This window comes from Macrotis lagotis, chromosome 1 (assembly GCF_037893015.1).
Source record: "Macrotis lagotis isolate mMagLag1 chromosome 1, bilby.v1.9.chrom.fasta, whole genome shotgun sequence".
NCBI lineage: Eukaryota > Metazoa > Chordata > Mammalia > Peramelemorphia > Peramelidae > Macrotis > Macrotis lagotis.
This window is the reverse complement of record NC_133658.1, coordinates 763,427,066-763,450,555: the sequence shown is the minus strand read 5'-3', so window position 1 is coordinate 763,450,555 and position 23,490 is coordinate 763,427,066. Positions and strand designations below refer to the sequence as shown.

General features: G+C 36.9%; 1 protein-coding gene across 1 annotated transcript in view; it reads right to left on the bottom strand.

Annotated features, from left to right (window-relative positions):
• Positions 1 to 23,490, bottom strand: part of LOC141506737 (protocadherin Fat 3-like) — a 199,601-nt gene that overhangs the window by 79,082 nt on the left and 97,029 nt on the right. Inside the window, exons 14-18 of the mRNA XM_074213776.1 lie at positions 23,196 to 23,406; positions 15,117 to 19,190; positions 10,551 to 10,747; positions 8,231 to 8,384; positions 5,059 to 5,292 (exon numbers count right to left, since the gene is read on the bottom strand). Coding sequence (XP_074069877.1) covers positions 5,059 to 5,292; positions 8,231 to 8,384; positions 10,551 to 10,747; positions 15,117 to 19,190; positions 23,196 to 23,406 — 4,870 coding nt within the window. The remainder of the gene's footprint in view (positions 1 to 5,058; positions 5,293 to 8,230; positions 8,385 to 10,550; positions 10,748 to 15,116; positions 19,191 to 23,195; positions 23,407 to 23,490) is intronic.

The following is a 23,490-nucleotide window of genomic DNA, read 5'->3' as shown; positions in this document are numbered from 1 at the left end:
AAGGAATGATGGTGGTTGATCATCATGACAGTCCCAGAGCTGCTTGTAAGGGGGTGAGACTTCTTGTTGTGATATTGTCAGTAATCTTTAAAGACAATGACTTAAGAAGTTGAGACCATGTATCCTGTGCAAACCCCAAATTCAAAACCAGAATATCATTTATGTTTTTATTATAGGTAATTTACTACTGGCTCTTTCATATTATTTAACTAAAGATTTTACCCATCTCAACTTTTTTCTTTCCAAATCTCTTTCTTTATAATTTTCAAAAGATGAAAGATATATAATTAGAACTAATCAGTCATTATGTGAAATAACTAGATGGTCTAGTTTAAAGCTCTTAAGTTAACACATCAAGAGGGACATGTACAATAGCTTTTTTTTCTTGTTATTATTTCACCTGAAGATAGCTTTACTTCCTTTTCAGGAAGCTTTCCCCAATGATGAAGAAGTCAAGGGTCAGAAAAGTTTAAGAGACTTACACAATATTAAGAGGCAGTATCAAAGTGGGGATTTGAACCCCGGTCCTCTGATGCCAAAGTCAATGTTTGGTTTAGATTTTTTTCCCCCCATGGATGTAAAGCATTTTGTGCCAATGGAGTCATTAGTGTTTTGTAAACTTTCTTAATAAAGGTGAACTCAGATGAACACTCAGATAAACAATTAATTAGCTGCCTGGCTCCCTTGCTGCTTTTGGAGGTTTTGGCTTTGATTCCTGTTTGGGTAAATTAACTCTATCTGGATTTGACCTTATAAGAACCCAGCACAGGAGGTCAAATTTCTAGATCTTTCATTTGTTCAAGACTAGGCTTTGACACATATTTTCTATGTAATCCTGGACCAATCACATAACCTCTCTGTGAGAAAGGCAGTTTTTGATGACTGTAAGTTAGAGGACAGTGGCATCAGTAAAAGAGGAAGGGGTTTCTCCCTGGGAGTTCCAAATACCATGGAAATCACAGGTTGTTCAATCTCAATTCTTTTCTTATTTTCAGAGAGGACAAACACTTCAAATAGTTAAAATAACTTCCCATCTAAATAAATGAGTCTGTTCTAGGTAATTTAAAAATTTCAAAAAAAATTTCAAAAAAAACCAACAGCAAAGAGCAAAACAGGAAAAATTAGTCTAAAGAAACTCTACCTTCTTTTCTTTATTCTTCATGAGTATACCTCTAATACTGGAGCAAAGGCATTTCAAAAGATTATGAAAGATGGTGCATTTCCCTTATATATAATTTAAGAGGAAGTCACTGTGATATATTCAATTTAATTAAGCAAATGTTTACTTTGTGGCTACCACGTGTTAGGCTTTCAACATAAAATGACAAAAATAAATGATTCCCTACTTTCAAAGAGCTTACAGTCTATTAGTGAATTCTTGGAACTCCTGAAACAGCACAGAAGGCACTCTAAGCCTAACAACAGCAATTATTTTTAGAAAGGGTTAGTAGATTTTTCTCATCCTAACCCTGTCTTGTTCCATGTTCCTGTATACTGCAAGGAATAACAATTCCCTGCCCCTCTCTTGTGGTTGGAAATAACTTTTGGGGGTACAATATATGCATTTTCCAATGGAAGTCCATCTCATTTTGCCTAAAGTACTCATACATATCCTGCCTCCATTACCCTAGATTCCCTGAGCTTGTCAAGAGGCATTAAATCAGGTGCCTAAATACCAATCTATCTCCATGAAAGAAGCAGAATTAGTGCTCGAGAACACTAACCCAAAGGGCAGAGCTGAAAAGGTAGCCTCATCTTTCTCGAAAGTGCTATGCTTTGCAAATGCTGGGCCATTAGTTCATGTCACTGGTTTATGGGAGTGAAGATGTTTCCATTTTACAGGAAAACTAAGAGTGTGTTAAAACCAGGGCAAGTGGCACATTCTTGTGTAGAATTCATAAAATTCATGGCACAATCATCCTTTTCTCCCCCTATCATTCTTGACTCATGCTGCTTTCATTGCAGTTGGTTCACCTTGGAAGGCTCTGCCCTCAGGGCAGCTGGCACCTGCTGACAGTCATTTGGAGGTATTTTTTATTCTGACCCCAAACATTAGAGGGATCCCATTTCCAGTTTAGCACATTCTTTTCTGTTCTCCATACTGAAGCCACAATTTCTGTGGCCAAGAGAGGGCTGGGTTGGAGTCAAAGAGTGTGTTCAAATTCCAGTCACCTTGGACAGTTCACTTGACTTCCTTTTGCCTCATTTTCCTCAATTGTAAAATGAAGTAGTAGCACCTTCCAGGAAGGTCTAGATGCAGGATCCTTTGAACTAATCTGATTTCAACAGCAGAAGAACATCCAACCTCACCAAGTGACAGATGTTTATTTGACATGTGTTCACTGAAGTCACATATCCTTTGTCAGGTTGGGCAATCTACTATTTATCATTAATGGATGAGGTTCAGTCTGCCTTCAAGCAGAATTCTCCACTTAGTAATACAGAAACCTCTGGACTCTCCTCATTTTCAACCAACCCCATTACTAAAGATTAAGCAACTACTAGTTCTTCTGCATGCGTTGGCTTTCCTTTCACCTTAATTGGCTCCTCAGAGAAGCATTTAAGCAGCTTAAGAATTGGGGTTAAAAGGATCCTGGAGGCCACTTAGTCTAATTTATAACTGACCAAGAATTCCTTAAACAACATCTTGCCCAAATGTCCATCTAGATTTCACTAGAAGACTTTTAATATCTATATAAAAACACATGAGATGCCCATTAGGGGTACCTAGATGGTGCAATGGATAAAGAGCTGCTCCTGGAGTTAGGAAGATCTGAGTCCAAATTTGACCTCAGACACTTACTGTGTACCACTGTGTGACCCTGGGCAAATCGTTCCTCAGTTTGTCTCAGTTTTCTCATTTGTAGAATGAGGAAGAGTAATCTGCTTTCTAGGATTGTGTGATAGTCAAGTGAGATCATCATAATAAAGTACTTAGTATAATGCCTGATGGATAATAAGCTTTATATAAATGTTAACTTTTGTTCTTTTTTAAAAATGTATTTATTTTCCTTTTATTTTTTCCAATTATATGCAAAAGGTGGTTTTAAACATTCATACATTTACAAATTTATGAATTCCACATTTTTCTACCATCCTCCTTTCCCTCTCCTCATGACAACAAACAGCTTGGTTAAAAATTGTATATGTACAATAGCTTTTGTTCTGGTTGTTACTATTTTTTCACCTGAAGATAATTTTACTTCCTCTTAAGGAAGCTTTCCCTAAGTCAAAACTAAATTTGCATTTTTGAAACTTCTACCTCCTGCTCCCAGTCTTCTAGAGTCAAATCTATTCCCTTTGTCTTAGTTGCCTATTTGTACCATTCTTCAGGAATCCAGAAATCCATCCAAATTCTTAAAGTGGAAATATTTTCTTTCTTTCAAATATTTCAATGATAACTGAATTCTTCAAAATTTCTCTATTGAAGGAAAAGTAAAACTTTAATTTAACCTACTATTGAGAGGCAGCACAAGATAAGAATAATGATGGAATTTAGAGGCAGGAAGACCTGGTACCAACTCCTACCAAATATATTACTAATGGGCAGCTAGGTGGCACAGTGGATAGAGCACTGGCCCTGGAGTCAGGAGTACCTGAGTTCAAATCCGACCTCAGACACTAATAATTACCCAGTTGTGTGGCCTTGGGCAAGTCATTTAACCCCACTACTTTGTGAAAGAGAGAGAGAGAGAGAGAGAGAGAGAGAGAGAGAGAGAGAGAGAGAGAGAAGAAGAAGAAGAAGAAGAAGAAGAAGAAGAAGAAGAAGAAGAAGAAGAAGAAGAAGAAGAAGAAAGAAAGAAAGATATTACTAGCTGATTGACTATGGACAGGTCATTTGTTCCCTCTGGGTCTTATTTTCTCCATCTGTGAAATGAGGGAATTGGGACCCAGAAATCTCTAAGGTCCTTTCTAACTAAATCTATGCTCAATGGGGCAAGCTAGGTGGCCCTGTGGGTAGATCTTTGTATTGGCTTCAGACACTTAACTACATAAAACCCAGCAAGTCACTACATTCTCAGAACCCACAGATTAGAGGGAGTTTACTTTAATGAGCATTTCCTATGCTAATGAAATCACAGGTCCTTACTACTCCGAGATAAGATATACACATTACTGAGTAAGCCATTTAATGTAAAAGACCTTTTTAACCTTCCAAAATCAGATGTGGCAACTGAGCTTACAGCTAGACATAGTCAATGACTTCACTAAGAAGAAATCTCTAGAGGTCTTGGACTTTAAATCTGCTTATAATTATTTATTCTACGTTTACTCTTCCATTAGTCCAATAAATTTCCTTTCAATTCAGAATTAGAGCAATAAGACACTGAATTATATGAATGTCTATTTAGCACATCAGACACACCCCCATCATCCTGCAATTCTCTGATTTACAGCTCTTAAATGCAGAACCAAAAGGATGTCTATATGCCCTTTCATATTTATATTCCATCATGCAGTCACCTCAATAACTTATGCAACCTCAGAAGGATTACCTAGCAATTAACTTACATCTTTCAGAGTTCACCATCTCATTATGTAAAGTGGGTTTTAATACAAACTTTATTGGTAACTTTCAATTCTAGTTCTCCCCCTATTTCCCCATAATATCACTTCATACGTGACAAAAATGCTTTGGAAAATGGCTGTCAGAAAGACAGGCTTTAATAATTGGTCTTTGCATTATAGGGTGGCACAAGAAATTGTGATTGCCCTTTTTCGATTGTGGCATGTGATGAAATTCTTTATCAAAATGGAAATGAACATTCCCTGCCACACAATAAATTTTAACTATATTCAGGAGACACAGAATAGGACCAAGTTATCTCTATTTAGGCAAACAAACAAAAAGCTTTGCAGGAGGGTAGAGTAATTCATAATGTATTTCCTTTAAAATATTTACCAGAAAGAAAGGGCAGAGAAGAAAACTTGGTGAGATAAAATCTACAAATGAAGCACAACAAGCTAGAAAAAGGTTCTTACGTGGTGCAGGAATGGCAACCCAAGAAGACATATTATACAAAAGGATTATCAGGGTGTGTCTGAGTTCTTGCTTACCTAAGTCAGGATCCATGGCTTGGACTCTTGTTAACAAGGCCTTGGTGGCTGTATTCTCATAGATACATGTATTGTAATGGTCAGATGAAAATATGGGGGGATTATCATTAACATCTTCCAGAATCAGGCGAATGTCTGACTGGCAGAACCTGCCACCTCCATCTGTTGCCCTGGCAATCAGGTTGTACACAGGGATTTTCTCTCGGTCTAAAAGGGCCAGGGTTTTTAATTCACCTGAGGAAAAAATAATTAAAAAAAATAAAAATGACAAAAACAATAAATTGCATGAGTGTCACATTTCCATTTAAAAAAAATCACAATGCAGAATCTCTATTGTCCACCAATACAGAGTGTCAGTCTGGGTGTCTTAACCTGGGACAATAAGTCATTCAATCAATCAAAAGGTATTTATGTAATTCTTTTTATTTGTAATTCAATCTATTTAATTTAATGCTCACAAGGTGGGGGGGAGGGTCAGAAAAAAACAATACAAGGACATGTTCAAAGTATTGTGTAGTCTGACAGGCATTGGCCCAAGACTGCCCAGCCTCATCAGAGAGGATGCTTTGCCCCATGAACAAGGCAGAATGGAAGTAGCTCAAAGGAAATATGAGATTTGTGTCCATCTTGTGGTGAAGCACTGCCACAAGATCAGCTCAGTCTGATCAACTACACCCAGACATATTATAACTTGTCTCTAAAACAATGATGTTGTTTTGGTCTTCTTTGATAATGGAAGAACAAGAACCAACCATTTTATGCATTTAAAAAACAGTATTTTGAAGTGTCCATAGATTTCACAAGAATTGACAAAGAGGTTCAAGGTGATCCAAAACAGGTCGAGGGACTGCTGTTAACAGGTGGTGGGGCACAAGAGAACAGTCTCAGTTTTACTGCTCTTTCACCAAAGGGACTCTTGAAGTTCAGCAAACACATCTGCATGCAACTACACCTGTGCATGGTCAAAAGCACAGTATCTGGGATTATTTCCATTGGCAACTTGGGGGAACATAATATATCTTTAGGTTTCTCAGAACCATGGTCTGATCACAAACAGCAGTAAAGCAATATAGGCAGCACAGTTCACTAATGATAAACCGACCCCAAACCCATTCTATGGATCCACAGGAGTTCTCTGTCTTTAGGTATGATCTTTTTGCTCATTAGGACAGTATGTGGTACATCATAAATGATAATTCTTTTCCTTTTCCTTCTTCTTGCCTTTTCTCCCTCCCTCTTTATCTTGGGGAAAATTAAAAAAGCTGAGGATGACATAAATTTAATTACTATCATTAAGAGGGGGGCGGTTCTATGAGGTAATAGAAGGTATTTTTTAAAATACTACCAGTCAAAGAACCAAGTTAATGGAAGCCTTGAATAATTATTAATGAATGAGAGCAACAATTCATAGAAGGTGAAAACAAAGGCTAGTGAACAGATTTGGGTATTGCCTGGTGGACAGCTCAAAACATTGACATCTTAGGACAGAATAGATTCTATTATGGATCAAGAAAATTCTGCTCTACAAAATTAATAGTAATAGAAATTTGAAAAACCTAGGTCTTCTCCACAGGTTTTATTAAGTTTTCATTAGTTTGAGCTTTGTCCTGTGCAGAATAGATACTTAATGAATATTTGATGATTTTGATTAAAGCCAATTCTTGAGGTAATAGGATTAAATAACTTTTCCATGTTTCTATGTCAGAGACAGGACTGGAACACCAGGTAAGTCTTCCTGATTTGAAGATCAATCTTTTGACTCTTAGGCCACATTACCCGTCATTGTGAACTTAAGGAGAAATGAGGCATTGTTTCTATTATCTCCTGACCTCACTGTGGAGAGGTAACTTAGATTTCATAATCTTTTGCTTTGCAAATTTTACTTAGTTATGAATACAAGGCAATAGTCTAAAAAAGAAAGAAAGTCTAATTAAAATCAAACGGTAATAATAGTGGAAATCAAAAAAGGATTTCAACTTCACTGTTCCTTGATATTTACTTTTGTTTAGTTTTGTGGAAAAATCTGTTGAATTATTTTTGGGGGGTGAGGATAAATCCTAAGAATTATCTGCTGAAAGAGTTATGTAAAAAGAATTGGGAATACAAGATAAACTATAACTACAACCCTATAAATGGAAACAACAAAAACAAAAAAGGAAACAATGCTGCATAATAATAATGAGAAAATTTGACTTCCGAGAAGAAATGGAAAATGCACCTTCCCCCCTTTTATGTAGAGGTGGGAGACTATGGATGTGGAATAGTGTATAAGGAAAATGGGAAAAATAGGTTTGGAAATGAAGTTTAAATTAAAACAAAGTATTTCAATAACATAAAAAAATCTGATAGACTGAAGGTATTATTTTCTTATAGCTTATCGAACAAGCCTAATGGGGGGGATGGTAATGATAAATATGGTATAAGCTTTCTCATCAAAACCAGTTTTTGTGGCTAAGGTAAACTACATAGAAATCACTCTCCATGGGGAGAGGTTGTAACATAAGCAAAATTTTAAAATGAGATGCTACTGGCCTTTCTTGGAGTCATATAAATTTAAGAGTCATATACAAAGTAACTATTAACTAAGAAATGCAACATCAATGGAACTCTATTACAGAGTTTAAGCATATATATCAACAAGGAGGTCCTGTTAGAACGAGTACATCTAGACACTAGTGTAGTGTGCAAGACTGGATAGCCACCTACTACTGATTTTATCATCTACAAAACACACCAGATAATCAACTATGATGGACTTAGAGTACAATTCTAAAGGACTTGTGATGGAAAATAGCATTCACATTGAAAGAATGCAGACAAAAGCATACTGTTTTCTACTTTAAAAATTTTAATTTGAGTTTTTTTGCCTTCTCATGTTTTTTGCCTCCTTTTGTTCTATTTCTTCTTCTTTCACAACATGTCTAATATGGAAATAAGTTTAACATAGTTATAGAAAAATAACCTGTATCAGACTACTGACTGTCAAGGGAGGAAAATAGAAAAATGTGGAAGTCTTTAACATTTTTTTAAAAATATGAATGTTGAAAACTAAAAAAAAAAATCCAAAAAACAAAACCAAAAAAACAACACTAGATCTAGAGGGATAAGATTCAGTCATGTTTGTATCTAGAGATCAAAACTGTCATTCACCAAAGAATAAATGACACCTTACCACTTTCAGGATCTAAGAAAAATTTGTTGTTTCCAGAGCCATAAAGTGAGTATCTAATGTCTCCATTGGGCCCGATGTCAGCATCCTTGGCATTGATCTTAAGGATGATTTTATTTGATGGAATGTCTTCTGGAAACAAAGCTGTGTATGCAACCTAGACAGAGGAGAGAAAAAATGTTTTTAAGTATTTGTAGATTTAGGATAGTCTAGTGTAAAAAATAATAATAAAAACAAAACAAAACAAATCAGATGTAGATGATTTAGTATCTAGCTATTTTTCCTCTCCCACCATTTAAATAGTCATATAGATGTCACCAATGAACTCTAAGCAGCAGGACACTAGAATGATAGCAGGGGGTTAAAAGGCATTATATATAAACACTATTTAAAAGTGTTATCTCTCTCTCTCTCTCGATGTATATACATATATATGTATATATACATATATATGTATATATATATACACTCCCCAACCCCAAACTTAGAAAGAGCCATGAGGGAAGAAAGGAGAGGTGGGAAGAAGGGATGGAAAGACAGAGATGAGAGATGGACAGAGAGACAGAGATAAGAGAAAGTGAGATAGCATGGTGAGGTTAAAAAGTCATATATATATATATATATATATATATATATATATATATATATATAATATTATATCATTTGATCCTTACTGTCACCCTGTATTATTGCTCTTTTATAGATGAGAAAAATTAAAGCTAAGAAAGAGCTTAAATAACATGCTCAGAGACACACAGATAGCATATGTCCGAGGCAGTCTTTTACACCCATGTTTTTCTGATTATAAATGCAGGACTCCATCTACTATTCAATGCTTCTGTTTTGTGTTGGGAAACAATATGTTTGATTTTAGGGAGTGTCACATAATGTCTAATAAAACGGGAAAAGGACTTTGCATCTTGGATTTAAATAAAGCAACTGAACCCTAGTGAGAGAAAGTTATTTATTTTCGAGATTTTCTAACTAATAGGTGGTGGAATTTAAATTATACTTCTCAAAATATATGCTTCTATTGGGACATTTAGGCTGATTAGGAATCCATTCTGGCCACTCATGACCTTTTCATATCTGAATCACTTTATTCTAAAGTCTATCAAGTATGCATATGTGGTTATTGTTATTTGTCTATGACCATGACATCAAGGAAATGATGCCAGGACATATGTGTGAATTGGTTTTGAGCGAGAGGGTGCTGGGTTAAGTCACTAGCCTCACTTTCTCTAGAGACAACCTTATCAAACTGAAGAGGTCATTCATATTTTTCTAATGATTAGATTATTAGAAATTTTGTGTGCAGGCCACTTGAGTTCAATTATCTAATTAATGGGATTTTGCTTTAACTACCATTATTAATGGAAACACAAGTCTGTCAGCAAGACAATGAGGGTCAGTTGGTTTGTTGCTCAGTCATTCAGTCATGCCTGATTCTTTGTGAACCCATGGTACCTTGACACTGTCCATGGGGGTGAGTGTAAGGCAGCTAGGTGGTACAGTCGATGGAGCACTGGCCCTGGAGTCAGATGGACTTGAGTTCAAATCTGACCTCAGACACTTAAGAATTACCTACCTTAAGTTAAATCATTTAATCCTATTGCCTTGTCAAAAAAACAAAGAAAAGGAAAAGAAAAATACTATACATGGGGTTTTCCTGACAAATATATTAGAGTGAGTTGCCATTTTTCTTCTCTAGTGGATTAAGGCAGAGAGGTTAAATGACTTGCCCAGGGTCACACAGCTAATAAATGTCTTGGGCTGGATTCAAATTCAGTTCTTTTTGACTCTAGGCCCAGGTCTCTATGCACTGAGTCACCCACCTGCCTGTCAGGAGCAATTAGATTGGTGAGAGGGTAGTTGTCTCTCTCACTTTTGTTTCTCTTTACATAGGATATTTTTTAAAAATTTGGTGAAAATCTCAAAGAGTCTCAGTTTTAGATAAGGTAAGCCATGTTGAGCACCATTCTATTGCTACTACTGCTGCCACTTTTGCTGCTGATGCTTTTACTAGTACTACCACCACTCAGCATTTGTTGTAAAGCACTGGATTCATATATCATCTCATTTTCTACTTGAAGCAAGCCTGTGAAGTTGGCACTTTTGTTACAGCCATTTTAAAGATGAGTAAACTGAGGGAGACAGAGGCTGAATCCCTTGTCCAGGATCACACAACTAGTAAGTGTGTGGCTGGATTTGAATGCACTATACCATCCAACTGCCCTACAGGTCTACAGGAAAGAAATGAAATAAGGTTCCTTAATAGTCAACTATAAGGAAACACTAATTAGATGAGAATCATCCAACTAACCTGGTCACACACTGGACTGTTGTCATTCACATCAGTGACAGTGACTTCCACCATAGCCTGCGTGACAAAAAGCCCATCTGTGGCAGTGATGTTCAGGAAGTAAACATCTTGTTCTTCTCGATCAAGAGGTCGCTTTACATAAACCTTCCATTCATTTTGCACCAGGCCCAGGGCGAATCTTCCTCTGGGATTTCCTCCTAAGATCAGACAAGAAATTGATCTCCTTAAGTTTCTGGAAGAAAATGCCTTTGTACAAAAGCTACTGGAAAAGGAATAGAAACTTCTCAAACTCTCTAGCCCAGGATACTAAAAAATGACAACCACTCAAAAATTTATCGAATTCTCTCACAGCAAGGTGTGACATTTATGTGCCCTGGGTGGAAACAAAGACAATAATTTCCAGAGAAAACAAAATCCATTTAGAGGAGTTTGAGATGATCTCTTGTTTGGTTTCCCTGAAGGACGATCAAATTCAAACTGTGAACAATCAATAGTCTTCTTGGAACCAAAAGACAGACTTCTCTTTCCACTCATTCCCTGGAGAGGATGTAATACACCATAGCTCTTGTTACTAAGACAATTTCATTAGCTGTTGATTATGTAGTCAAGGAATGGCAGTGAGTTTTATTAAGGAATCTTGTAATGAAGGTTTATCATACAGCTGCGATATCCTTAACCAGGAATGAAATTGGGCTTTTTTATTATTTATTTTTTTAAGTTTCCATGATATACAAAGCTACATTAATATTTTAAGAACCTTGATGGAAAGGTCATTGAAGGAATATTTCAGAGATAAACACTGTAATTATTAGGTGCTTAATACATGTTTATTGGCTGGCTGCAATTAGACCAAATTTAATCAGTAAGTAAAAACCAAGAGTGGAGAGATGCAATAGAATAATTTTCTACTTGTGCTGGAATGTGCCCTGCTGAATCTGGCAATGTGACATTTTTGTGATGACAAAAAAATAGCAGCAAAAAAGGAAATTTTAAAAGGGTCTGCTACCTCTATCTGCCCATCTCCCTATGATGACAATATGGAATAAAAACAAGCAAGGAGTCGGGTATCATCTTTGATTAACAGTTTGCCACATGCCATTCACCTACTCAAGAAACTTCAGTGGCTCCCTATTGCCTCTTGGATAAATGAACACTACTCTGGCATTTAAAGTCTTTCTTAATTTGGTTCCAAACTGTCTCTATACACTATTTTGCATTACTTGCACTCATGTACTCTATTCTCTAGCCAAACATAGGATATTCCATAATTTGCCTTTGTACTTGCCTCTTGGAATCCTTTACTCTTATTGTAAAGGCTCAGATCCAATGTCACCTCCTCTTACGAGAGGCCTTTCCCAATCCCTAAAAATCTGTAGGACTTCCTTCCACCCCTGAATTACTATGTTATTTTTTCTATATTTAATCTACATTTACCTTCTTGTATATGTGTTACCCCTCCTCAGGAGTATAGGCATAAGGACAGGAGCTGTTACCCAAAATCCACAAAGTGCTTGGTACAAAGTGCTTAATAAATAATTGCTAAATTGAATTAAGTTAACATCTTCCAGGGATTTTGACTTTAGTGGAAAAGAGGAGAGGCCCTACCCTTTCCTCATAGGATCTTAAAAAACAGGAAGTCAGAGAACACATTATTTATTAGAACACTTGATGGAAGGAGGCTGAAAGTCCAGAAAGGGAGTTGTAATTGTGACCTCTAGTGTTTCTTTGATGAGGGAGCCATAGAAATACTTTTAACCACTCAGAGAAACTTTTGATAACAGGTGAGGTGCTCATTCCTCCAGGGAAGATCAGAATGGGCCCATAGGCTCTCTACCATCACTAAAATCTAATTATGCTTCTACTGATTATTTTGACATGTATAAATTTAACCTTTTCTGTTGCATTAAACTGTTTCTGTTCAGACTGCCACTTTTCATTTGCTATAGAAAATGATTAACAATCTTTTGTTAATTTGGAGCATTATGGACAAGTTGTCTGCAACCAACTGCTATGTGAAAAGTAAAAGTAAAATCCAATTGGTGGTTGGCAATGCCAATAGTAATTGTTGCTTTAAGCTACTCCATTTGGAATAGTGCATGGACCCTTTAAATCATAGGGATTTCAGGGGAAATGCATAAATAATTAGAAAGGACATTTAAATTTCAGTCTTCCTAATAAAGAATTCTTCACAATGTCTACAAGGTTTCTGTAATAAAAGTGAAAACATATAAATCAAAGATGATTCTCATGTCTCTTCTCTTCCTCCCTATTATCCTTCATTCCTCTACTGCAGGAATGTACATTTTGCAGATGGAGGGCTGACAATATGTGATAAAAGTATAAAATGCATAATGAGATTTAAGCAGAAAACACTGTTAGGGAAAACAGTCTCATGAAGGCGAAGAGAAGGAAAATGCTGAAATGAAAGGTACCTTTTGCCAAAGCTCATATGTATGCCCCACTGTAGCTCTATTCAGTAGTGATTAATTAACTTTTCCACTAACATACTTAAGCAGATTCCATGTCCTAAGGGCAGTCTAATTAATTCCTTTTTCTCTTTGAATAATGTAGTTTTTCTAAAAGGAAGCCACCTGACTACCTATTGATGGATTCTTTAAACTCTTTTGTCACTTCTCCTAAGTCTTGCCTTTGAATGTCACAACATCAAAATATTGACCTGAAAAACCTTCAAAACAATTTTCAGGAGGACTGTTCACCATTCATTAAGGTTCATTTTCCCTTGGCAACTGTCCCTTCATTAGCTCCACCCATTTGTTAATCTAATAATGCTCCTACCAGGAAAGGCAGGTAGTGAACTGGTTCTCAAAGTGTGGTCCAGGGACTACTGGGTCTGTGAGATCAAAACTATTTTTGTAATATACTAAGATAATGTTTGCCTATTTTCAATACTCCTCTTTTCCAATTACATATCTGTGTGAAATGGGATTTGCCTCATGTACTTCAACCAAAACAACATATTGTAACAGACTGAATGTAGAAGCAGATATAGGAATCCAGGTTTTATCTATTAGACAGGAAAGAGATTTGCAGAAATATATAAAACAATGTCACTTTTCTCACTAAATATTTTTATTTTGGAAAATATGTTCTTTTTCTTTTCTTTCTTTTAGGTTTTTTTGCAAGGCAAATGGGGTTGAGGCCACACAGCTAGGTAATTATTAAGTGTCTGAGACCGGATTTGAACACAGATACTCCTGACTCCAAGGCCAGTGCTTTATCCACTATGCCACCTAGCCGCCCCAATATGTTCTTTTTCATAAAATCTTTTTTATGCTACAATGTAATGGTTTGTTATTTTTAAATGGATGAACGTTCTAATATGGCAAATTTTGATTTTTATAATCCACAAAAGCTCTTTGGAGTCCCCATTTCTCTCCATATTTTGTAAAGAAACACATATACATATGTGTATATATATATTGAAGGCAATCAAGGTTAAATTACTTGCCCAGAATCACACAACTATTAAGTATATGAGGTAGAATTTTAACTAAAGTCCTCTTAACTCCAGGGCTGGTGCTTTATTTCACCACGCAGCTACCTTCCTCCAATTTTTTAAGAGTATTAAAGGAGTTCTGAGACCAAAAATTTTGAGAATTTCTGGCATAGTGGATGAAGTTCCTGACTTGGAATCAGAAGGTCTCATTTTAAATTCTTCCTTTCCTAGTAGTTGTGAAACACTGGGTAAGTCACTTACCAGAAGCTTATAAAATTAAAATATAAAATAAAAAGTCACTTACCATTAGCTTATAAAATAAGGAAATTTGTTTCCCCTATTTTTCTTGTCTTCTTACACCTAAACCTCTTTGCCTACCCCATGAACTGGTGACACTGACCTCTATGGTGTTAAGCAAATCACTCTTTTTCTTGACTGTGGGTTTTTCACTGGCTTGGAATATTTTCCCATCCTTTTTGTCTCCTGGTTTCCTTCAAGTCTCATCTATCTTCTGACAAGAAAGTCTTTCCTTAACTGGTTCTTCCTTAACTTAGTTCCCTTTGCTGGCCAAATATTAGTCTTTGTGTTTTTTACTCTTAAGAGAAAAGTTTCTTGGGATGGGACAATTCATTTTTCATTGGACTAGGAATGGTGGAAAAAATTAATGACAAACCACTATAATAGTTTCTCCTCAAAAGACAACATTTATTTTCTCCAGATGAGAATTATTCTGTGGTGACTTAATTTTCAAGCCAAATTATTTGAGTAGCACAATATTAAACTGGCCAATTCTGGGGTCTATGAATATGTGTGTGGGTCTCAATTTTCTTCCTTTAAAAAAAAACACACTCACTCTAGCAGGTGTGTTAACAACCATAAACAATCTAGTAAGGAAAATAAAAAGGATATTGAGAGGACAGATAATTTCAAGTTGTAGTAGTCCTTTTACAAAGCTAATTTCTTCATCTGTAAATTATATTTCCTGAGTTTCTGCACTTAATAGGAATTTAAGAAATGTTTGAAATGAGTTCTTCTCTCCACCCTCCCCAATTTTGCTTCTCTTCCAGTCTGCAACATGAATAATGGAAACAAGTAATAAGGGGACTGACCTGTAATATGATAGCTCACTTGCTGATTAATGTCAGAGGTGTCTTCATCCCTTGTGCTGAGGACTGCTACAACTTCACCAGGGGGGTCACTCTCCTTCACATGCTCTCGGTAAATGTCATGCCCAAACACAGGTGCATTGTCATTTATATCTGTCACAGAGACAGAGACCAAGATTGTGGAAGAGAGAGAGAAGGTTTCTCCAAGATCCGAGGCTACCACTGAGAAAGTGAATGTGGGATCTTTTTCATGGTCCAGGTCTTTCAAGGTGCTGATCCAGCCTGTGTTACTGTCAATGCTGAACACTTCCATTATCTTCTCTGGATTGGAATCAGTGTGGAGGGCATAAGTGACCTGTCCATTGGCGCCCCAATCTCTATCAATAGCCTTCACTTGAATGAGTCTGGTGCCCACTGGCATTCCCTCCATTATGATGGCTTCATAGCTTGAAGCATCAAAAAATGGTTTATTATCATTTAGATCTAGGACCTTGATCTCTATGTCAACAGTAAATACAATATCAACCTTGTCCAAGGGAATGGTGGCTGCAATCTTAAAATGAAAAGCAGGGGTCATTTCTCGGTCAAGTCGCTTGTCCAGTTTGATGGTTCCAGTGTCCTGCTCTATGATGAAGACCCCGCCTTTATTATTTTCAGGCCGTTCACCATTAACTGTGCTAAATACAACATTCTGATTTGGCAAAATCCTGAGAGAATCCACTGTACTTCCAATGACCATATCTTCTGGAATAGCAAATGAATACTGGGGCTGGGTAAAGGAGGGTAAAAGTATTTCAGGAGGCAAGACATGAATGTAGACTGGAATTAGGGAGTGCTTTACTGGAATACCACCATCAACTGCTTTGACAAAAAATGATAAGACCGTGTTTTTCAACTGGTGAAAATTACTCTTTGTAACCATCCATCCATTGTCAGGGTCAATTTCAAGAAGATCGGCTACTGAGACAGAGGCTTCACTATATAGAGAATATGTAATCCTTGAATTCACCCCATCATCAGGATCAATAGCCTGAACCTGGGTTACTAAGTGACCTCTTCCAACATCAGCTCTGACACTAGCTCTAAATTCTACTGTCAAAAATTGGGGAGCATTATCATTTTCATCCACAACAATCACCCTCACAGTACAGAAAGTGGTTCTCCCTCCACCATCCAAGGCCCTCAAAAAAATACTAATGTCCCCTTCCATTGGACTTTCCCGATCCAGCCTTTCTGTTGTTATGATTTGCCCATTGCTGTCTATCAAGAATCGGTCCTTAGCAAAGTCATTGATGATAGCATAGCTGATTTGCCCATATGTTCCCGGATCCCCATCTGTTGCTCTGACATGAATTACTTTTGTTCCTGGAGCAGCATTCTCTCTCACCTCTGCAACATAGGTGCTTTGTGAAAAGGATGGACTGTATAAGTTAGCACCAAGTATCCTGATATGCACTTGTGCTGTACTAGTGAACAATCCATCTGAGACAGACACATTCAAACTATACAGAGGCTCCATTCTCTGTTTCCGGTGGTTGGACAGGGTGATGATACCACTCTTGCTATCCATTAGAAAACTTGTTCGGTCATTCCCAGATAAAATGCTATATTCTAACCGGTCAAAATCAGAGCTGTCAGCATCAGAAGCTTGGACACAGGTCACAAAATGGCCCCGTGGGGCTAATTCACTCACATAGGATTCATAAATCAACTGGTTAAAAACTGGAGGGTTGTCATTCATGTCCGTCACATAAATATTAACAAGGACCTCACTGCTCATTGGTGGGAATCCATGATCAGTTGCCCTGACTTTTAAAGTAGATTGTTGTACTGATTCATGATCCAACATGCGGGCTGTCAGAATTAAGCCACTTGTGCTATCTATGTGAAAATAATCAGTACTATTATAAGTGTCCTGGACAATCTGATATTGTATAACTTTATTGTTTTCTGAATCTGCATCAGAAGCTACCACTTGTAAAACAGGTGTCCCAATGAGAGAGGCTTCAGATAACGTTGCATTGTAGGTGGATTGATCAAAAATGGGGGGATTATCATTTACATCATTAACTAGCAAGTCGACAGTGACCTCAGCCCTTGCACCAGTGAGAGCATCACTGGCTCTCACTGTCAATTTAAAAACAGGTGTTATTTCATAGTCTAGTGGGCTAATGACATTCAGAACTCCAGTGTCAAAGTCAATGTTAAACTGGTTATAAGGATCCCCATCAACAATGATGTAAATGATTCCTTGTCCTTCTGGGCTGGTTGCATTGATGCTGAGGATGGGAGTATGCATTTCTACATCCTCATTAACAGAAGTTGTATAAAAAGGCTTATCAAATACAGGCATTGCCTTGTTGACAATAGTGATAGGAAGCTCCACAGATGCAGACAATGCGGGCTTTCCACCATCTTTGGCTAGGATGATAACTCCATACTCAATATTAGATAAGTCAGAATTGAATGCTTCTTTTAAAAAAACACTCCCTGATTCTGGGTTAATTTCAAAGTGGCCATAGTCCTCTTGGAGGGTGTAAGTCACTTCACCGTTGGCACCTTTGTCTCGGTCAAGAGCAGTTACGCGGTAGATGAGAGTCCCAGGTTCTGCATCGACCTGCACAGCAGCATAGTAAGGGAGCCCTACAAAAACTGGAGAGTTGTCATTGATATCTTCAATGTTTACTCTGACGACCACCCTGGCCACACGCAGATGGTCTAACTCACGACTGGCTTCCACCACCAACTCAAACAATTCTTGTTCTTCACGGTCAAAGGGGACACCAGTTGTCTGGATGACCCCGGAGGTAGATTTTATTTTGAATTTGTTTCCTGGATTCAATATGTTATATATTAAAGGTTCATTAAGGCGATTTCCAATTGCATTGACAATGGCTACTTTGGTAATATTGGTACTGTTCTCTGAGATCGAAGCAAAATAAAAACTCTGTGTGAAATGGAGACCACTGTCCATGGCTTCTTTTACCATGATGGTGACCATAGCAGTACCATAAAATTTACCATCTGACACTCTGACTATGAGCATATAATGATCTTTGGAAAGACTGCTATTTTTTATGGAAAGCATCCCACTATTGGAATCAATGAAAAAATGGTCCAAACTGCCTTCCATCAGACTGTATGTTAATTCAGCTGGTACTTCTGAGTCAGGATCTGTTGCTTGGACTTTCAAAATCTCCACTCCAACATAAGTGGGTAGAAGTAAGACTGTCTCAAACACTGCCTGAGTGAAAACTGGAGGGTTATCATTCACATCTGTCACCTCGATATTGACCTCAGCTGGGCTTTCTGCAGTCAGCTGAGGATTGCCACTATCTCTCACATGAACGTGAAAATGGAAATGGGCAATGGTTTCATGATCCAAGCTGGCAATTGTTCTGATGGCGCCTGTGCTGGAGTCCACAGTGAAAAACTTCTTGGCAGTGGACTCAACAATTTGATAAACTAGCAAAGCGTTTTGATTACTATCAGCATCTGTGGCTCGAATCACCAATGGATTGTTACCTAAGCTACGGACAATGCTGTTTACTGGGGCAACCTCACTGAGGCTGCCCGAGTATTGAGAAAAAAGGAAAATGGGAGGATTGTCGTTTTCATCAACAATCTGAATATTAACTGTGGCATTGGATGCCATCCCTGCCATGTTGGTGGCTTGGACAATGAGTTGATAAGAGGAAATGCGTTCATAATCAAGGGCCTTTTGGTTGGTTATCACACCAGAATATGGGTTTATGGTAAATACCCCTTCAATATTTCCATCTTTGACTTCATAAATTAGTGTAGATTGACTGATGGCAGAGATTAAAATAACTGATGTTCCAATGTCAACATTTTCATTCACTTCTGCTTGGTATTCTTTCTGAGCAAACTTGGGGTGAGAATTATCTGACATGGTGACAGAGATGCGAACGATGGCAGTGGCAGACATTGGTGGGGAGCCCTGATCGGTGACTTTTATGGACAAAACGAACTGTCCCATTGTCGTCATATCTGGTTCTTTTGATACAGTGATGATGCCTAAGATGGGTTCAATCTTAAATGTGTTTCCAGTGTTCCCTAAAATATAGAAATTGGAAAAAATAAATACTAGTTATCCTTGTTTCAACAAACATTTTTTTCCTGAATATCATTTCTGTAAAAAATAGCTTATGGCAATAGAATAAACCAAATGAAGATTTTAAACTCACTTATTTTGATCTTAATGAAAATGAGAGATGCTTCTTTGATTATTTGTAATTGTCAGACTGGAATTTAAACAAATAGATAGTCTTTCCCATCAAGGGCTAATGAAACTGGTGCACTCGGAATATTTGAACTAAACAATATAATGAGTTGAAGTGGGGCTTTTCTGCTAGGATTAAGATTTTCTTTCTTCTCTATTTTTTGAAAAGGCATAGTTCAGGCAAAGAACTTACATATAAAACTGGGAGAAAAATACCTTTATTTAAAATATTAATATAGAATATGTTAATGAATATTCACAGAACATCACAAGGACTTTGTTTTTTTCCCATTCCAAATGAAAATATCCTACAAAGTGAATCATGCAGGTTTCCCCCCCACCTAGACCATTATGCATTTTCTCATGGATGAATCTTTGATTTGTATAATTGGTTATGTTCAGGTGGCAAGAAATGACTTTAAGTCAAAGCTTGTTATATCAATTGTTAGGGTTTACTTCAACAGAACACAAAAAATTAAATAAACAAATGAGAACATTGCCCTATACTGTAATGTTCCAACCCCATATGTGTTGAAAGGATGCCTCTGTGAATGATGAAAATGTGTAGAATCTGAATTCAGTAATTAAAACTGGTATCTTTGTGTCAGAACATACAGGAATCAGAAAGATCAGGAGTCACATTTTGACACCTTTAAAATTGAAAAAGCCGTCAACAATTATACTGTGAAAATTCAGAGCTTTGAGACAAACACTGATTTAAAGTTCGAAAAGCAGACAGATGAAAGAAGCAACAACTAAAGTATGGAAGATAAAATCTGGAGTGTATAATGAAGGGAGGTGGGTGACATATATCTTCAAAAAGGTATCTGGTAGTATGAAGCAGCTCATATCATGTGCTTCCCCATCCCCCTTTCTCTCACCAGGCATCCTGCCATTTCTCTAACAACCCATTTGCTCACAGACCTGGATTCTTTAAATTAAATTAACACTTCTTAGTAGTTTAAATATTTTTTATCCCTTCTGAGGTAGTGTATGACAGGAGACATATAGACGATTTACTAAATGTCAAAACCATTAAGGCAGGCTCGAGACTACAGAGGAAAGATACAAAACAGATCTGGCTATAAAAATGCATAGCAAAGTCACTGAATCTTCTAGGAAGAGACTTATTGAAAAGAAAAAAAAGTTTTATTTTCCTAAATAAATGCATAATGACTAAAGCATTTATTGAGATTTTCTTTTGTCCCTAGCTGGCAGTGTTCATCAAAGCTCTATTTCCAAGTGAGAGATCCTTATTTTCCGTAGCAGAGAACATTTAGTATAGAGAAACCATTTGACTCAGCTCTAGAAAGCACATTTTAGATCATTAGGTTAACTACCTGAGTGAGTTCTTATTTTTCAGTCTAAAACAAAACTAGAATGTGAAAGTGAAATACAGTGTCATATGTGCACTCTCAAATGCTCAGTTTGTTAACAATTTGTAATCTGTGCTACCTAGTTCTATGATTTGCCTGGGATTACCCTGTCAGTAAGATAGAATCAGCATCTGAACCAAGTCTTCCTGATTCACTGAGTGACTCTCCATCTATCTGGCTGAGGAAACTGTCTCCCTGGGAGGTTTCCTATTACTAGCGAAATCACGGATACAGGACAATGAAGGTTTCTTAGTTTAAGGATAGTACCCTAGACTTAGGTGTCAAAAAAGACCTGAGTTCAAATCCTACTTTAGATAATTAGTCACTGAGTGATCTTGGATAAATCATTTAACCATTTCTACCCTCAGATTCCTCATCTGTAAAATGGGGATAACAGCTACTATCTTATAGGGTAGTTATGAAGCTCAAATGAGATAATATATGTAGGGTATTTTGAAAATCTTCAAGTGTCATATAAATATTTATTATTATTGATAAAATATTTTACAAGATATATTTCAACATGGAGAAAAGACCAATTTCTCTTCACGGTAGAAAACTGAAAATGCAGTAAAATCCTGAAAGCGTCAGACATGATATTATTAAAGGTATTTGATAAGCTGGAATAGCTCTAGAGGAAGGTGACTGAGAATGATTACCTGTAAGATGAGGACTGGATAAAAGAGATGAATGTGCTGCAGTCAATGAAGAGAAGGCTTGGGAGGGGGGGTGGACACACAAGATAGACCTTTCAATGCCAAAAGGTTGTTACAAAAACAAATTCGTTTTGTTCCAGGTGACTTCAAATTTAGGACTAAAGTATGGGAGTTTGAAAAAGAAGGAAGAACTTTCTAACATTTTGAGCTGTTCGAAGATGGGACAGTGAGTTTTGATGTCAGTGGAAGACTCAGGCAGGTATTTCCTTCCCTCTTACCTTTTTAATTTGTTACAAGGTTTGGCTCTGAGGACTGGCATAATTTGGAAAGGAAAATGATGAAAAAGCAAAAGATTTTAATAAAAGTTTTAATAGGGTTAATCAATCAGTAATTAAGAATCATTAAGGACAGTGCTAGATGCTAAGAATATAACAATATCAAAATATAGTTGAAGTAGGAGGTTGGCCTAGGTGACTTAGAGACTTGAAGTTTAGCTAGAAAGCTAACTTGAAGTATGTTATCAGACCTAAATTAGTTAGTTCTAATTATAGACCCAATACAATGTCGACTTAAATTAGGTAGTTCCCTTTATAAAGAGCTTATTGGAGCATCAAACACAATTTGGTACTTAATACACTAAACACTTTCTTCTTATGATATGATGATTAAGAGTCTCTTTTGAAGGAATTTGTTTTTCCATCCCTAATATTTTCTAGTCCAAAGCTGCCACTAAAACATTCATATTTTAATTGTACCCACTCATGGAAGTACTTTACACTTAAATTAAAAGAAAGAAACCTCCCTTCCACTGGCATGAAAAGAGACTGCATTTGGCATCCTCTGTAACAGACATAATATTACAGAACAGTTCAGAAAATATGTGATTTGAATATTTAAGGGGGGGGGAAGAGAGACAGAAAAGTTTAAGGAAAAATATAGCAGGAAAAAGAAGTCTGTCATTTTTGCTTTGTAGGACCACTTCTGGCATGATCATTTCATGTTTTTTTGGTTAAAAATATGATTTCAGTTTCTAATCTTTAAGTCATCAGTTTTATGTTTTGGAAGCAAGGCTAATAATCTATACACACACATATATAAAGGATAGGGATCAAATTGACTGCCTGGGAGACCAATATTCTGTATTTATCTAACAGTCCAAGAAGTGTCCAGGTTCCATACCCTTAATTCCTTCTATTATTGAGACTAAACCTGATGTATTGTAGTAGTCTTGGCCTTAAGAGGACAGGGAGCTTATAAGAACTACATTCTGCCCACATTCAACTAAACAAAGACTCCTAAGAGTCAGTGTAGAGAATGCATTCACTGCTGTTAGATGTAGTGATATTTTTTCCACTATGGGTTGGTTGTGTCTTTGACCTGGTTACTTAAAGGCAAAATAGACTTTGACTTTTATATACCTTTTTAGAATCTTCGAGCAAAAAACCAAAACAAAACATGAAGGTGGAATAAAATGAAAGCAACCGTTTTTCCTCTGTGTATTCCAGAATCACTAGTTTTTCAAGTATTCATACTTACATTCAATAAAGAAGACAATAGACTGTATGCATATTGTATTTCCCCAGGAGAAGGTAGGATCATGATTTTGTTTTTGTATTTTATCCCCTCACACCTTGCTCAGAGAAGGTGCTTAATAAATATTTGTTGGATTGGATCAAACTGTTTGGCCAGAGGATGAATTCAGGGATTTTCTAAGACTGTCTCCAGATAAATTAACTTGGAGATGAATGCTAGTCACTACTGCTGCCAGACAGCAGAGCTGCAATCTGATCCTAAAATCAGTTCTCACCTGCTTCTATGGTGTATAAGAGCTCTGCATTTTCCCCTCGGTCTTTATCCAGAGCAGTCACTTGCAGAACGGCTGATCCCAAGGCAGCAGATTCAAATACAGATGCTTCATACAGTGGGCTCGTGAAATAGGGACTATGATCGTTGGCATCTTCTACATTTACAATGACTCGGGCCATGTTTCTCCGATAAGGAAATTCCTGATCTCTGACCTGTAGGCAAACCACAAGAAACAATGTCAATCAAGAGTGTAAATGTCTTGTGATGATTTAACATAACAAAGCCCTCATTTCTTA